Source organism: Mustela erminea, chromosome 21 (assembly GCF_009829155.1).
Source record: "Mustela erminea isolate mMusErm1 chromosome 21, mMusErm1.Pri, whole genome shotgun sequence".
Classification (NCBI taxonomy): domain Eukaryota; kingdom Metazoa; phylum Chordata; class Mammalia; order Carnivora; family Mustelidae; genus Mustela; species Mustela erminea.
The window spans coordinates 11,189,529-11,207,195 of NC_045634.1; the positions used below are offsets into that span (position 1 = coordinate 11,189,529).

General features: G+C 41.2%; 1 protein-coding gene across 2 annotated transcripts in view; it reads right to left on the bottom strand.

Moving 5' to 3' along the window:
- The window catches only part of NRG1 (neuregulin 1), a 1,102,231-nt gene that overhangs the window by 177,414 nt on the left and 907,150 nt on the right, over nucleotides 1–17,667 (bottom strand). For both annotated transcript variants that reach the window (XM_032328748.1, XM_032328749.1), the window contains exon 2: nucleotides 5,748–5,925. In XM_032328748.1, coding sequence (XP_032184639.1) covers nucleotides 5,748–5,925 — 178 coding nt within the window. The remainder of the gene's footprint in view (nucleotides 1–5,747; nucleotides 5,926–17,667) is intronic.

Sequence of the window (17,667 nt, forward strand, 5' to 3'; positions counted from 1 at the left end):
AGCTCTTTAAATATATTTCACGGTTGCCATCTAGAAAAGAAGACTATTTGAGGAGGCTCTTGAAGATGGAAATATGTCTAACAGGAAAAAGAAGGCATATTTTGAGTGATAAAGAAGAGTTTTTGAACATTCAAAAAAGGGGAGGGTGCCTTTCTCTTTGGAAAGATACAAGTCTGGATAACCACCTGTCAAGAATATCTCTATGCAGCGAAAAGATTAAATTAGATCAGTGGTTTCAACTATTTTGAAAAAAAAAAAATCCTGTTTTAAAACAAAAGCTTAAATCAGACCCTCATATTCAAAACTATCATCAAGGAGACAAAAGTGTTCGGGTCGAGGCGGTTGGCAGCCCATTTTCAATTTAGTGGAAACTTAAGATTCTCCAGGGACACAATGGGAAAACCAATGCTCCAGGTGATCCCTGGGACTCCTGTGAACTCCAATGATACACTGAACTCTAAGACTCTTTGACCCATGGGTCCTAGGGTACAGGGTGGGAAGTAGGAAAAGAGAAGAAATAGACGAACCTTTCTTGAAAATTACACATTGCAATGATCTGGAGCTTTGACAAGGATGGATACAACAGTCTTGTACTCTCTTCAATCAGCTACCATATGCTCTCCACGGGAAGGAAGTGAACTTGGAAAAAGTGTTGAATTCCTATCCAATCATCAAACAAATTTTTTGCTTTTTAATTAATGAGTTCTCTAGAAATCTGGAAGGGGTTGATGTTTCAGTGGACTTTCATTTTCTAAAAGTATTAAAAAGAGTTAACTCCCATAAAGTGAGTTAAAAACAATGCTTGGAATTCGGTAAGCTCCCAATAAGTGTTAGCTATCATCACAATTATCATTTATATTCCTGCCATATTTAGGATTTTTTTATAAGCACGCATTACTTTTAGATAAAAAAACAATACTATATAAAAATAAATTAATACAGACTGATTTAAAAATGAAAGTTCTAAATTTCTCCTTTTTTTATATCAAAATGCAATCTATATTCTTTGAATAAGTGCTCAAGAATGGATTCAAGGTTCCAATAACTACTGTCCTCTTGGTCTTTTTAGGCTTGATTCGTCCACCACAGTTTATGGGCCAAGACAACTTAACTCCCTGCATATAGGGATTATCTCCTCAGCTTACATAAATCCATCCGATCTCTAAGGAATCATATATGAACGCTGTCAGTGTCTGTGTGAGTGTGTGTGCGTGTGCTCAACACAGCTTCAGATACTGTCCAACTGCCAATAACAAGAAGGGTACAGGGGAGGGGGAGAGGGTTTCATAAGCAAATGCCATACTGTACAGAACCAGGCACTGTACCAAATGCCTCACATAAGCCATATGAAATAGGCACCGAGTAGTCCCATTTATATACTGAAGGAACTGGAACCTTCCTTACATATAAAATTAAAATGACCTGCAGGAGCTGCTCAGCCGATGCAAGAAGGGAATGTGTGTGAACTTTTTCTAGAAGAGAGTCAAAGGACCCGTGATCATGGACAACAGAAGCAAGAACTCCCTTCGAATTTTTGTAGAAATTTGACAAGACCAATTGGATCCAATTTTAAACACAATTAAAGTAGGTGAGAGTGGAAACAAAGAGCTGAGACAGAACTATGGGCAACAAAAGAATGTGCCATACACGAAACAATGGGAAGCCAGCCTTTCGTAGGGCCAGCATAGGACAGATATTTAAATGAGGCCAATCTGACAGCCTCAAATTTGAATCGGTCGCGTGCTATGCTCTTTAACCAGTTTTCTTGCTCAAAATGACCCACCAGGCAGAGGAAGCAGAAAAAAGGGATAAGCAGACGCTGGGGCAGTTTCCATTTTTTTAAACTGGTTCCTTACGCTGCTTTGCCAAATACAACAAACACAGGCTCAGATATAAATTCAAAGTCATAGGAAGAACATATAAGAAAGTAGTTTATTAGTAGGAACGGGGGCAAAAGGGTGAACTGAAATTGCTGACTGGTGTGGAGTCTTTTCGCAACACAAAGGGATGACAAGGAAATTCCGGCTGCTGTGTACGATCTAGACTATTCGGAAAAGAAACCTAGACTAAGGATGGGAAAAGGGTTAATATTTTCCTTAAAATAAAGACAATCCCAAGGAAATCTTACACTTCACAATGAAATTCACCTCTGCTTGGTCGATGAAAGCCTCAGATTAAGTTTAAGAAACGAAATAACTGTTGCAAACCATTAACAGTTTCAATATCTTAGTAATGGAAAATGATGAATATGTAGATGAAACTGAAAAATGAGGGTTTTTTTAAATTAAAGACATTACCCTATGTCTGTAGGTGTCCGTAGCCCTGTGTTGTGCTTTACTCTACATAGCAAAATCACCAGAAATTGTGCATAAACAGGAAAACAGGAGGCATGGAGTCAGAACTACTTGAAATAAAAGCTTAACTGGGGCGCCTGGGTGGCTCAGTGGGTTAAAGCCTCTGCCTTCAGCTCGGGTCATGATACCAGGGTCCTGGGATCGAGCCCCGCATCGGGCTCTCTGCTAAGCGGGGAGCCTGCCTCCCTCCCCACCCCCATCTGCCTCTCTGTCTACTTGTGATCTCTGTCAAATAAATTAAAAAAATAAAAAATAATAAAAATAAAAGCTTTACTATTCATCAACATTAGATCTACAGCAAGAAACGGAACTTCCTTCATGCTCAGGGCATTCGTTTTTTAAAAATCGGGTAGAACAATAATGGTATCCATTCTCTTACGGTTATAGGATAAGTGGAAATAACAGGGGCACCTTGCAAATGTTAATTAAATTTAGATTCAGTTTGGTCCTTTAACCTTAAAAAACAGATGACAACACTAATGGCTCACTTTACACAAAGGGTCTTCTTTTTGGACAATCAGATATAAAATGTTTTGCCACGAGTAATTTACAGCCACATAAGTGGCATAAAACATCTTTTTGTTCCCACTTAATTCTTCCCAGCAAGGCTACTGTTTAAAAGAAGTAATTTCTGAATATTGGCCTTTCTGGCATAATGGAATTTTATTAATATGTAGACAGTGCTCTTAGCTGTCTGGACCTATGAAGCCAACATGAAATTGCCTTTCTGAATACTAATGGTACTTTTATATATGTCTATCCAAGCCATGTAACAAATTACCTCTACAGGCATATACTTACAGTTTGCAAAACCAATTTCTCCATACCTGTCCACCTTGCTTCTTCCCAGGCATCCTCAGACTGACTACTCCCAGTCTGAAGATGCTTTGTTCTGTTCCTTCAGCCTAGATAAACCTCTTCTCCCTCCCTTCTTTCTTGGCAGCCTCCTCGGTCCCTGACCGCGTCCCCTTCCCCTTCCCATGCTCGCCCCTTGCTATGGCATTTCATGTCTGTCACTACTGTAGCGCTTAAGACTGAGCATTGTTTGTTCGCCATCTCTCTGTCCTCTAGACCACTCATCTCTGTGTACCCAGCAGCTTGTCCCATAAAGAGCAGAATTCCCCATCTTACTGCCCCACTGACCTCTTTACTGTCCTATAAACAGAACTTGCTACTGACGACCATTCCGCTCTTTCTCTGTCATGGCCGGGCCCACTCCACCCAGCCAGGCAAAGGGGATTCTGCCCCATCAGCAGTCGCAAATCTACCTCCTCAGGACTCCTCGTGAAGCCCTCTGGGTCTCTCCTTCTTCCCAGCCTCATGGCACTTAGAATTAGTAACCTACAATTTAGCACTGGGTTTTGCGACATGTATGATAAGCTACAGCATACATTAGGGACATCTCCCTGGTTGAATCTTGATTTCAAGCAGAATTTACCTTAACATAAATAATAATTTTCTAAATGGTCACTCTTTGCAAATCGAGGGACCTCTTGAAAATCCTGAAGCACCCTCCCACCCCACCCTTAGCCCTAAGAGGGCTGTAGCAATGGCCTGGAACAACTATGTTTCGGATAAGGCTGAACCAGAGAAGCCCTATACAATCCATGACCTCCTGGGGGCAGAGATAACACCCATGCTTCTCCCACTTCCCCACACTCCCAGCATAAAGCCTTCTGCGGGCGCTTAAATATTACTGATACCATTTGACAGCTGTGCAGAAAGAAACAAGACATTCTCCTGCACATGAAGATAACTTAGTTTCTTACTAACGTGTTTAATTGATGAAAAACAAAACAGACACCAAACTCTACTCCGTCCAGTATCTAAAAGTATTTTTTTTTCTTGTTAAACTCCTCTATAAGTATCATAGCTCTTTCTTTCTATTCACTCATTCTACCACTCTACGCCCCTCCCCATATGCACATGCTATTAAACATGCATGCCTTCCATTTGTAGAAGAAGGAATAAAGTGTTAAGGAACCCAAGAACAGATCTGTTTCCAGCTTGGTTTCTTACTACTTGTGTGACTCAAGGTAAGGCAGAACAGTGTTCTGAATATTAATTTCTTAATATGCAAAATTAGGTCCCCTGTACAGTTCAACTTCCCTTACTACCTAGGGGAATGTTGTAATAAATAAATAAGATTATGTAAAAAAAAAAAAAAAAAAAAAAAACACATGCCACTTTGCAGTGTTATTTTCTGTATCTCTGAAGAACCACCTGCTGGAGAAATTAATACCCACTCTTTTTTCCCCTACATCTTATTAGAGTACTTCCAAGTCAAAAGATCTTGCCAACACAATCAGTGACAGGAACAAGCAGCACAGTTAATAAAACCACAGAAACTAGGGGGAAATTCAGTAATTATGGTTATTACAGCAATTAAACACATTGGGAAGATTCAGTTAAATTTCCATTATGATCACTTTGCTGTCTCTTGTTCGTGAATGTGTGACAACTTTTTGGTAGGTGTTCTATAAAATCAAAGTACAGGAGGAGATTCTTTTGTTGGTGTTTCTGCTATCATCCCTGGGATTTCACTGGAATCCTCCGAGCGTGCGAGGAAAGGAAATGTAATCTTTCAGCCTAGAAGTACTATTATCCATGCCACATTGACTAAAGGACTGTTTTACAACCAAAACGCTCACATACTTATCTCTTCCCTAATTTCAAAGTGTAGTGTGATAATAGAAGAGGGTTTCTTAGGTGAGGAAGTACATAAAAATGGAGAGGATGAGAATAATAAAGGAGCCTCATTTTAGAGCAGGTGTAGACACCCGTCCAAGATGTCACAGGAACCACATGGAGCCCTTCCAATCCATCATGGTCCTCCACCAGGAAGGCAGGATGATTTAAGATTCTGGTAAGCCAAGATCACCCAAAGTTTTAATGTCCTACATGGTCACATAGTTTCACAAATTGTCAGTTAAAAAAATCTTACTGGGTATCACTGGATGTATTAACCTCTTACTTGAAAATGATTCAAATTCAAGCGATGGTATTCTCTTCCCATAAATCTGGGTATTTACTGAACTTCATTACGAAGCAGGGGTGTTAACCTTGGGAGGCACTGGTACTCTCAACAGCATTTGCCTTATTTTAAAAAATCTAATTTTAAGATGTAACATATTCCAATTACAGCAGCTCTCACCAAAACTTCTCCCACTACACCTCCGGCTCTCTCCCTATCCAATCTTTCCTTTCCTCATCCAGAAGTTGCGAGAAACAGAAACAATTTCTGGTCATCGTACAATGAACAACCTTTTTCATTTATTAGAGATCATAGCCTTTTGATAAGTGAATTCATGGACTGGGGCTGTCTAAAATCTTTATATTTCCTATCCTTCAATGGCTAGACACTGCCTCTGCTATTAGATGCATTACACTTACCCTGGCTTTTTTTGTATCTTGATGTTTTGTGGTTTGTTCTTTCGGTTTAATTCGCTCCCATTCTTGAACCATTTGAATTTGAGAGAGGAGTATTCGGAGCTGGTCTCGCACCGAAGGACGAGTCTAGAGCCTGCGGCGGACTCCTGGCTCCTCATCTCTTTCAATCGGGGAGGCAAAGCTAAAAAAAAGAAAAGAGAAGGAAAAAATTCTGATTATCTTTCAAAGAGAAATACATTAATTTCAGGTGAGCTTGATCAAGACACCATTCCCAAATGTTTTACTACCTGAGAGAGAGAAAATGAGTCAGCCAAAATGGACCCCGGCTTGAATGCCCAAGTAAAACATACTTGGGCACTGGGGGTGGCGGGACTAGATTATAAAATATTCTAGATGATTACTTCCTCAATCTTTACATTTTTCTGACGCCATTAAAAATCCTGGACATGGCTCATTTCGAAACCACTATGCGAGGGGTGCCTGGATGGCTCCTTGGGTTAAGCCTCTGCCTTCCACTCAGGTCATGATCTCAGGGTCCTGGGATCAAGCCCCACATCGGGCTCTCTGCTCAGCGGGGAGCCTGCTTCCCACTCCCTCTCTGCCTGCCTCTCTGCCTGCTTATGATCTCTTGCTCTGTGTCAAATAAATAAATAAAGTCTTAAAAAAACAACACTATGCTCAGGGAGACTATGAACCAGGCCATCATCATAACCATTATTATTATTAGTTTAAATTCCAGTATAGTTAACATACAATGTTCTGTGAGTTTCAGGTGTACAATATACAGGCCATTATTTTTAAAGCATGTTCACATCTCAGATCACAAACTACCTTTACCATAATTCTGTAAATAGGTACAGCAGTCCTCATAACCAGGTTTTAAATCTGGTTTTAAATCTGGGGAAGTTTAATTGTAGAGATGGGTAAGTGACTGACTTTACATGGTTCTAATGTTTCTGGAGAGTCAGTCAGACTATGTATCATCAGAGGTGGCCCAAGGAACAAAGAGAATTCATCACTCTTAACAATGTTCCTTTCTTCAAGACAGAAATTCTTCGGTGACAACGCTCTTTTATTGGAACTAAAGTTGCTGTCCTACAATGAATGTCCATTCTAGATGCCTACTATGCACCTGTCAAATTGTCAGTTTGACTGCATTTAGCTCTTCCATAGCTTCTCCATAGAGACAGGAAGTACTGAAGTTGTGCGTTAGCCTGTAGAATACATGAAACACCTATATACCATTCTTACTTTCAGCAGGACTGCTTAGAAGAGTATCTATTCTCTATTTAAATATTTATGGATAAAATGTTATAAAACCTGAGATTTGCTTCAAAATAAAATGATAGTGGGGAACGGACAGACATAAAAATGAAACAAATTTCCCGATTAGTTAGTTGGTCATTGCAGAAGTCAAGCAACAGGTATACATGGTGTTTGGTGATACCAAAGATTCAATATAGTACACCTTGTTTTGTCATAATAAAAGCTTTTGAAAAAGAAAAAAATAAGAGCATAATGAATGGACTTTCCTCTGCATACAACAGTTCACTTAATAATCAACATCACAGAACCGGAGCTCTCAAACAACTCGGTTTCCACAGAGGCTTAGAGAAGCCAACCACAAAGTCCACTTCTGCTCCAGTCCAGGTTTTAATAGAAAATCCCGAAAAACAAACCCATGGAAATTAAGACCGCCCCTCCCTGATCCAGGGCATAATTATTTACTGGATATGGTGACCAGGACTCCAAGGACAGCAATCAGAGCATGTCAGACACGAACAGGAAATGAAGTGCCTTTCCTACTCAGGGTCTGTTTGCTTTTCTACAGTTCTGCCCTTACCAAGTAAATCAAAAAAATGTCAGGACTAAGTGTAGGAAGGTTCCTACAAATTATACCAAAAAACCATTTGAACATTGTGATGTCTCAGCAGTGCTCCTAAAATTACACGTCCCCTTTTTATTTACTTAGGGACTAGGAGATGCGACGGGGAAGCAGACACTTGAGGCGTACACCCAGGGACAAGGCAGAAAACTCATTTCACCTGTTCTTTGCCTTTGGTACCTGTTGATTTTGTCTGGTTCTCGTTTTCTGACAGCTTGAAAATAAGATTTACTTCTGAACAGATTTTACAGGAGTTTCTCTTCAAGATGGGGTCTGTGAATCTCCCTTTTGGAGGTTTTTAAAAACAGACTCAATTCTCCTCTATCTGGAATTATGTCTGCATGGCCTCAGTAACTCTTTAAGATCATCTTCGATTTTGTTCAGCCCAGGGAGGGTCTTGAAGGAACAGATTTGCTGGAGCTCAATGGCACCAAAGAAACCGGCTTACGTGTATTGAGAAAAATAAATTGCCTTGTTATTTCACGTATTAAACTAAAAGAACTAGCTTGCTATTTTTTGTTGGTTTTCACTGAGTTTTCCACTGAACTTGGCACACGACCCAAACTCTCAAGGTTTATTCCTTTGCCCCGCAGCAAAATGTTTTCACCGCAGTATTTCAGAAATCCTTAACTCTCCGTAAGCACCGTGTCGCCTCACCCACTGCTCCATACCACTGCTTATCAATACCGTCTCAAAAGAAACCTGCCAGACTTTGGATTATTAAGTGCGAATTGGACAATTTTTCATCAAATCATTTGCATCTTTTTCCTTTTTCCTCATTCCCTTTCTCCCTCGCACCTCTCCCTCCCCTCCCGTCTCTTTATCTACCTATCTATGATTTACTTATTTAGCACCTGGGTTTCAAATGTGAGAAAACAATCAGACAAATTCAAATGGTGGGATATTCTGCGAAACAACGGGTCTACACTTCAGAAGGGCTGATGTCACGAATGATCACAGGAGACCGAGCCTGAGCACTGATGGAGATGAAAGGTGATTAAAAGACCTGACAGGGACACCTGGCTGGCTCAGTTGGTTGGGCAGCTGCCTTCGGCTCAGGTCATGATCCCAGCGTCCTGGGATCGAGTCCCACATCGGGCTCCTTGCTCGGCAGGGAGCCTGCTTCTCCCTCTGCCTCTGCCTGCCAATCTGTCTGCCTGTGCTCACTCTCTCCCCTTCTCTCTCTGATAAATAAATAAAATCTTAAAAAAAAAAAAAAAAAAAAAAAGACCTGACAAATACATTCAACGTGTAGCTTACACCGTGTAGCTGTCACTGACTCCTGAGTCACTGGAAACTCTCTGAAAGCTGTTATAGGGACTCATGGGGAAACCTGAATCAAGGTATTGCATCATCATGGAGTTTCTCAAGTGTGGTCACTGTGTTGCAGTTACGCTTAGGCGCCATCCGCTGCGGTATTCGGGGTGAAATGTCATGGTATCTACAGTTAAATGTCGAACAGTTCAAGCAAATAAGGGAACGCATGCATACACAGCCACATCAACACACACACAGAAAAAGACAAAAAGGAATCTTGGTTTCTCTCTGGGTTTTTTTTTTTTTTTTTGCCTTTTTCGTCTGCTCTTGCTGCAGTTCAATAAAAGGCTCAGGATTTCATTAGGTTTTAAAATCTTGGTTGAGTAGGCCATCGGGAAGGGGATTCTTGGGAATATTTGAGTTTTCATTTAGAAATGTATCTCCTAAAATTAGAGCCTCCATTAAGATTCTGTGAGTGAGGGGTGCCTGGGTGGCTCAGTCCGTTAAGAATTTGCCTTCGGTTTAGGTCATGATCTCAAGGTTCTGGGATAGAACCCCATCCCATGTCCGGCTCCCTGCTCAGTGGGGAGCCTGCTTCTCCCTCTCCCTCTCCCTCTCCCCCTGCTTGTGCTCTCTCTGTCAAATAAATAAATGATTACATTAAAAATAAATAAATTCTGTGAGTGGGAGGGCCCTGAAATCCTCATATAGTTCAATGCCATATCCATGACTTTGGGGCTCCAATCCCTCCTTCGATGGGAGGAAAACAATCACTCATCTGGCCAGTCAATGCTTATCCCTTCCTCTGGCATTTCACGTGCAAAGACCCGCACCTCTCTTGTTTTCAAGAGGTGATCTGCGATGTAGCGCTGCAGAGACCCTCAGGCAGAAAGTCTATTCCCAGTGAAAGCATCCACTGTGGAAGCTGACTCCGTGTATAAACATCTCTTCATGTTTGGGCTTCTGGTGTATCTGTACCGAGGAGCCCAAGTCCAACCTGCACAGAGTTGCAAGTTCATCAGGAGTGCAGAAGTTCCCAGGTGCAGAAGTTCCCAGCTACTCTAACTCTGCAACCCAACGAGTTCGCTTGGAAGAATGTCCCTGTTGTATCCTTCAGGGTGACCATCTAGGATGTGAGGATACCCCATTTTTCAGAGAAAGGCTCTTTCAAGGAGCTAACTTAAAATCCTGCAGAGCATAAATGGAGAGACAAATCTGTATACCACCAACAGAGCCACACCCGCCTGTGGCCTTGGTCCTTGGTGTTGTCAGTGGGACCTTCCAAGAAGTACCATACAGACTTCCACACTCATCCTGCTGGTGCCCAGATTCAAGTATCCCGGAGACTTGGCAATGACCTAAAATTCTTCTCTGTCTCCTTACATAACCACACTAATGGAATAGCCCAGGATATTTCAGATTCTCCATAAAATGCAAACTAATATTGAGCATTTATGATTTGTACATTTTTTCTCATCTACCTATAATGAGGTAGTTGAAAAAATTTTTCTCTTATTATATTATAAAATAATAACTATATTTTAATGGAAATCATTTCACTATGTATGTTTCCTAGTCAATGCTTTGCTCCTATGAAATAATCTCATTCATTTCATTAACAAAAATCTACTCCACCAAGTACTTCCTAATACTCAGATAGAAGTTCCTAAGGCCTGGGGTCATTCCTAAACTGGAAAGCAGTGTTTTTTCACTGAGTACTTGGATTTTAACACTGCAAAGAAAAAAATGCGTATTTGCCTCTCAGTCCGCAACTAAGAGTAAATAAATGGTCCATCAATTAAAAACTGCTTTAAGGCAAAGGATGCTAAGTTAATGCTTTGAATACATAAGTGTTCTGAGAATCTCAGACATGATTTAATTGTCTTTGTTCTGCCACCATTCAGAATTTCACTTTCGATGCATTTCTGGAGAAGCAGAAGTTCAACTCTCAAAAACAACATAACAATAGAGCAAGTGTTGGGCAGTGTTTGCTGAAATCGATTTCGAACTTGCTTGACATTGATATGAATGTACCGACACCCTTAGAAATATATCAACAGAAACAAGACAGTAAAGTGCAAAGAAAAGCAGCCTTTAAGAAACAGAAACTCCAGAACCTTCAGATGGATGTCACACTTTACAGGCATTTCTTTTTACTGGCATGAAGTGTTTTAAAGCCTTTTAGAAGATCACAAACACAGTCTTCCGATTCTAACTCAATGCAAGTAGATATACCAGGACATTTAAAAAGTCTATTTTTGCACTTCTATGTTTCTTTCTCTTTTCCCTTAAGACTTGATTGATTGATTGATTGATGGGGATGGGGAGGGGCAAGAAAGGGAGAGAGAATGCCAAGCAGCCTCTCTGGTGAGCACAGAGTCCCAAATGGGACTTGATCCCACAGCCCTGAGCTCATGACCTGAGCTGAAACCAAGAGTCAGACGCTGAACCCACTGAGCCACCCGTGCATCCCTAAACTTCTACGTGTCTTATTTGATAATGTCACACAGCGCAGGAAAAAAAATAATTGTGGCCCAAATCTTTATTTTACATTCTGACCACACAGAACTTAAGGCCATATGTTCATTTATTCCAGACTTTGATGTGTGAATAAATACTTGTGCTCCAGGTAAAACAAATGCATAAAAAGAACGACTGCTCGAAGGGATCCTCCTGTTTTAATCGCCTACCGTGCACGTGTTTTAAAAATATATTCTGTGCTGCTGCTTCGAATACTATACTGCATTGTTAAGAACAGGAAACCAATTTTAGCACGTGCGTGGAATCAGGATACGCTGACAGCGTGTGACCCTAGATAAGTTGTTGTTTCTGTGTATGGAGGACCTGACCACGCAGAGCTGGCTCCTATCATGACTCTCCCTGTCCGACTAGTTCCTCTGAAGAGCTCCACCACACCGAACAAATTAAACAGGAAACCTGCAAAATATTATCAAATACCAGTGAGCTTGCGGCTGTGATCCGGGGAAACTTCCCCTCCCCACTCCCTCTACAGTCTTGACATCACACATGTGCAGATCACGTAGTGAAAACTGGCTGTTGGTGAATGAGAGCCGCACGCATACCATCACTCAGTCCTTTAAGCAGAACACTGGCCCTTTTCTGTAGTCATGTTAGAGGTAAATGAATTACTGGCCTCCCAAATTCCTTTCCCGGTCGGATTTCTCCCTCACCGGACCATCTTACGTGGAAGATTATGGTCTGGCACAGAGCGGAGGCAGCTAATGTTTTGCCATCTGGTCTTCTGAGCTGTGCTCACGGCTTTAAGCTTAAAAGGGAAAATGTATCTTATCAGGTTAAATTTTGTAAATACAGCTGTGTCAAAGACAGCAAACCCTGGCGGCAGCGGTAGTTCAGAGTGCTCCTTGGATTACCACGCTGGCTCCTGATGCATGGAGTGGTCTGAAGGCATAGTAAGAAACTTACAACCCAACAGACCCCTTGTGTGTTGCCGCACGTGGGAACACGTGTTCACATGTGTTCACACTGGCCCATGCTCCTGCTGAGTCATCCTTCAGATAAACTGTCCCTGCCTCTGCTTAACTGAGTCCCCCGTGAACGAAAATGCACCTGTTCTTTGTCCCTGTGTATTCAGCAGAGGTATCTGGAGGATGAGCTCAAACACGAGGGCGACTTTGTTTGAGAGAAAGTCACTATAAGATTATTCAAGGTTTTATTATAAAGTATTCTCAAGCTGACTCCATATCACTGGCAGCAAACCAAACCTAACCAGAAAACACGTTAGGAATATGCTTCCAAGTGTGGTTAGGATAGCTGGACTCCAGAAATACTACGTTAGCAGGTCTGTGTCCAACTTCTTATATGGTGCAAGGGGGTGCGTTCACACTGCTGAATACCTTTATGAGCATACCAGATAATCCTCATAATATATGCACGGAACACGTCATTACACAATGTAAAACAATAAAATGGGGGGGGCAGTATTTCAACATCTGACTTCAAATATTCACAGTGGTGGTGTCTACAGACAAAGCTGGCTTCTTCCTGCTGTTAACTCTGATTGCCCAGACACATCCGTTTCCATTGGAGAGGACTTTTACCTGTGGATGGGCTCCAAGTTTCCCTCCCCCCAGTTAACTGGTACAAGTTGAGTGAAACAATAGGATTCTTTCAAATGTCCTATTTGAGGGGATGAGCCACAATCAGCCCCATCAAAAGGTAGGCATATTCTAAGACCCCAGAGAATAATCATCACATTGCATATCTGAATGCCATAGCCAACAGGCAGCATTGAAGAAAAGTACATGTAAAGAAAGAGGAATTTATCGTTACCAAATCAAAGGAGATGTAAGAACAGTTATTAGTAGGTAGTCATAGTCTCTATTTGAAGGATTAGACTATTGGTTGTGGTGGCGGAGGTGGTGGTGGGGTGTGTGTGTGTCCATTATGATTAGCACTGTATTCAAACATTCAAATGTTTATTAGATGCAGGATGCATAGGATTTGAGGGGTCTAGCACAAAGCAGAACCTCAAGTGCTTGTAAATAGAACAAAGGATCTAGAAGATACTGAGAAAGTAGAGACCCAGGTCCAAAAGCTATTCCAGAGGCCACACCTACCTTCTCAGAAGGCTTATTATTGCTTGGAACAAAAGGGCCCCGTGATATTATTTTTTGTTTTAATGCATTCTACCGGATTAGGACTCTTTATTCTCTCTGCCATATAATGCCGAAGATAAGGAAATGTTAAATATAACAGGAAAATTGTCAAATTAAGTAGTAGTCTCTCCTTGGGAATTTTCATGATCTCCTCTATTTCTCTTCTCTGGTCATCACTGTTCAAACATTCTCTGTGGGAAGCCAGTCTCAGTGAGGATGCCGGCCATGGCGACTACGGCCCTTCCTGTGCTCTCCGGGTCCTACACAGGAGTCTCACCAGAAGCCAGGTGTGCACCCACTTCAGCAAGAGGAGCCAAAACACTGAAATATTATCTCCTCTGTCTCCAAATCAAAGTTGATCATCTTTGTTGATGGACCCTAGTCCACAAGGTATAAGTTTGTTCCCTTAACATTAAGTGTGCTCTTTTTTTTATAGTCAATACATATCCCCAAATTTACCATTTCTCTGCAACAGTGGGTAATTATTTTACAAGTGAGGATGGGGTGGGCAGTTATATGGGAACTTGAACTTGCTGGATGTCACAAGGCTAACACACAGACACTTGAACCCGGGACTATCCTCTCCAGCAAGGGGTGCTTCTGTGCAGCTTGAAATAAAGGCAGGAAGAGGACCGCAGACTCAAAATGAGGCAGACTATTCCATTCCATTCCACAGCCACTGTGGTAATTTTCTGTTTCTCATAATAAGCTGTATAAACCAGATCACCTCTCCACGTATGTCTGCGGGCGATTTACAGCACTGCAAAATTCTACGGGGGACAATAAGTACAGATTTATTAGGTAAGAGAATTTTTCTGCCTGAAAATGGATACTATGTTTGTTGAAATTAGCAGTCTTCTTCTCTATGGTTCTATAGTTCTGTGCCCAGTATTTCATAAGCTGAGGGCCAAAGATAAAATTATAAAACTACCAGAAGAGTGTTCCAAAAGTCTATGAGATAAAGTTAAAATAAGGCCCTCTTAGTACTTTACATGAACTGTTTTAGAATAGCAACAGCTAACACTTATTGAGTACCTACTCTGTGTCAGGCACTCTTCCAAAAACTTTATGCCCACTCTTTTTAAGTTTTATAGCCATTCCAGGAGATATGTATTACCACCATTATGCCCAATTTACAGAGGAGGAGAGAGACACAGAGAGGTAAAGCCACCTCCTACTGTCACACAGCTGGTAATACTGGCACCGGTATCTAGACCCCAGAAGTCTGACTCCAGAGCTCCTGCTCTTAAGTAGTAAGCAATAAACAATTATTTGCTACGTTGGCTAGGCTCCTAGGTCAAATGTCAAATGTAATATACTGATATCTTAATAGTAACCACAGTTTCCTGATTACATCTGGGATATACTACATGACAGGTTGTTTCTACACATATTCCCAGGACTAAAAACTTGAGAGAGAAAGGAGATATGAAAATGGCTGAGTTTTCTAAGCCACTTTGATGATTTGTAGGGAAATCCAACAAGACAGAACACTTGAAATTGGTATACCAAAACAATTTTTTTGAACTGGGTGACTATCTGTCCCCTGCCAAACGTCACAAGAGTAAAGCATGCTCTATCTCCCTCCCACGTTCACTGAAACCCAATATCCCCTGTGTAAGGATACAGCAACAAGAGGGTCTTAACAGATGAATGTCCTCCTTTCAAGGTGTAAAGGCAGTACATGGGGACAATGGATGCTGGAGTAAATCACAGCAGAGCTACTGGCGGCTTCAGGCAAGTGTTTAGCACGGCTGCCTAATGAGTGCTGTCCCCACAGCTGCCCCCAATTATAGGTGCACCTCACTCATGGACAGAACCTAGATGAAGTCCCACCAGCTTCATTTAAGGGCATCCGTCCGTACACAGGGCTGAAATGGATGCATTTCAGTTTGGCCTAACTGATGTGCAGCAAATTTCATGTGATGTAAGTTTATAAATTTGATTTCCTCTGTGGTTAAAAAGTAGTGCCTTCCTTCTCATTTGTTGCCCAAAGCTGCCCTGTTCCACTCCACTACGTCACTGAAAAATGGAGAAATGGAGAAATATCTCATCGCGGCCAATCTGATATTATATTTATTTGTTTTCTTATTGGAATGAGGCTTTTCTCTTCTGATGTGTTTCTTAAGTAAATTTAGCACATTAGCATGACCGTGATGCATTAATATTTATCTTCATAACCATGATTTCTTTGTTCGAACTGAATTACAATCATTTAATTAACTGATGTCATGAAAATTCTTTTTTTTTCATTTGAAAGAAGGAAATTATACAGACAGACATTCTAAATCAGATAAAATTCCCAGGTAAGATGAGTTAGCCCTTGATTATAATTAATTTTAAACAGTGACAACCATGTGAAGACTTTTAAGTGTGGCGTAAAACACAGGCATCAAACCTAAAGCCTGGTTTGTGAGCAAAGCCCTTCACTGATCTACCAATGACAGTTCCCCATGATCTATTTTTCACATGGCCATTTCAAATTTATTCCTTCTATGCAGAAGAAGAAGAAGAAGAAAATGTAGCAGTGCTAACCATAAAATAAATGCATTCTTTTGGGACATCTATGATCTATTTCTTTGTTATTTAGGCTGGTCAGCTTTCCTGGCAACCACACGTTTCTGACTATTCCTTTTTATTCACAGATAACTTAATAAACTGGGTGACGGGGTGCCTGGGTGGCTCAGTGGGTTAAACCTCTGCCTTCCGCTCAAGTCATGGTCTCAGGGTCCTGGGATCAAGTCCCACACAGGGGTCTCTGCTTGGCCGGAAGCCTGCTTCCCCACCCGCCTCCCCGCCTGCCCCTCTGCCTACTTGTGATCTCTCTCTCTCTGTCAAATAAATAAATAAAAATCTTTAAAAAATAAAATAAAATAAACTGGATGACATTGGAAGGTACAATGCCAGGATGGAAAAGAGCCTTCCTGACTCACTGAGGCCCACCAGATCAAAGTTAAATTTCTCTCCACTCTGCCTCACTACAGTAGTAAATAACCAGCCATGCATCCCTTCTTACACAGAACCTCAGGTCTGACTTTCTGAAGATCTTTAAAGCTTGGGTAGTTTTTTTCATTTTTTAAGCAGGTCCACACACAACCTAACAATTGAATCCTTATCATTTTGCTTCTACTGGACAGGAAAGACCAGGGAAGGCGATTTTCTTATCTTTAGGTTCCCAGGGTCATGCATTGGGTCTAAGAGGTGGAAAATGACCGGAGTCAAATTAAACAGACTGTTCATAGTAAGAAAATCTGGGCTATATCACTGATCATCTAAAACAATCTAATTTTGTCACCTATCTCACAGAGCTCCAAGGCTGGGACTCTTTCCTGTCCAGAACTCACAAGTCAAACTGTAAGATTAGAGCCAAAGTAGTCTGGTTTCAGACAACACACACACACACACACACACACACACACACACACCCCACTCTTTCTCTCTCTCTCCCCCTAAGGAAAACTTAAAATTCATAGCTTCCCTTATTTTACATAAAAAACAAATGCATTAAAGCATCTTTTGAAAATAAAGTGAGCTGCTTCCCAGACATTCTGAGATAATCCTTTGGTGCCTAAATTGCAATCACATTTTCCCAGCACGGAGTTTCACAAACATGACACAAAAGAAACGTAAATGAAACTTACTTAGCATGTCAACATGCAGCTTTCTTTCCCTTCCCAGGGACTAGCACGCAACTAGACATACCTTTCATTTTGTTTGTTTTTCTTTAGAAAGATGTTTAATTAGATTCCCTAATAGTTCCTAGTCCCTGAATTTAAATCCCTAACTCTGCGCAAAACGTCCTGCACTTCTCTCTCTAGCTTTCAAGAATCTTTATTAACGATAAGAATGGGCGGTCAGCAAACCTGGGGTCCAGAGCTTGTTTGGTCTATGGGATTAGGGAGTCGTATAATTACTCTGAACCTCAATAACCTTGTGCATAAAAGCGGGGGGCGGGGGGAGAGTACCCTGGGCCTTATCTATTTCACACAGTTGTGAAAATCTAATTAAAAATGATAGCGAAAGCACCTTGCATCTTGAAAAAAATGAGTTATCATGAACAGCGCCTGTTTGACTGCCATTATCTAGAAATCGTCTGAAAAGTAAGAAAAGAGTAGGTCCTATAAATGCAGACGGCACAACATTA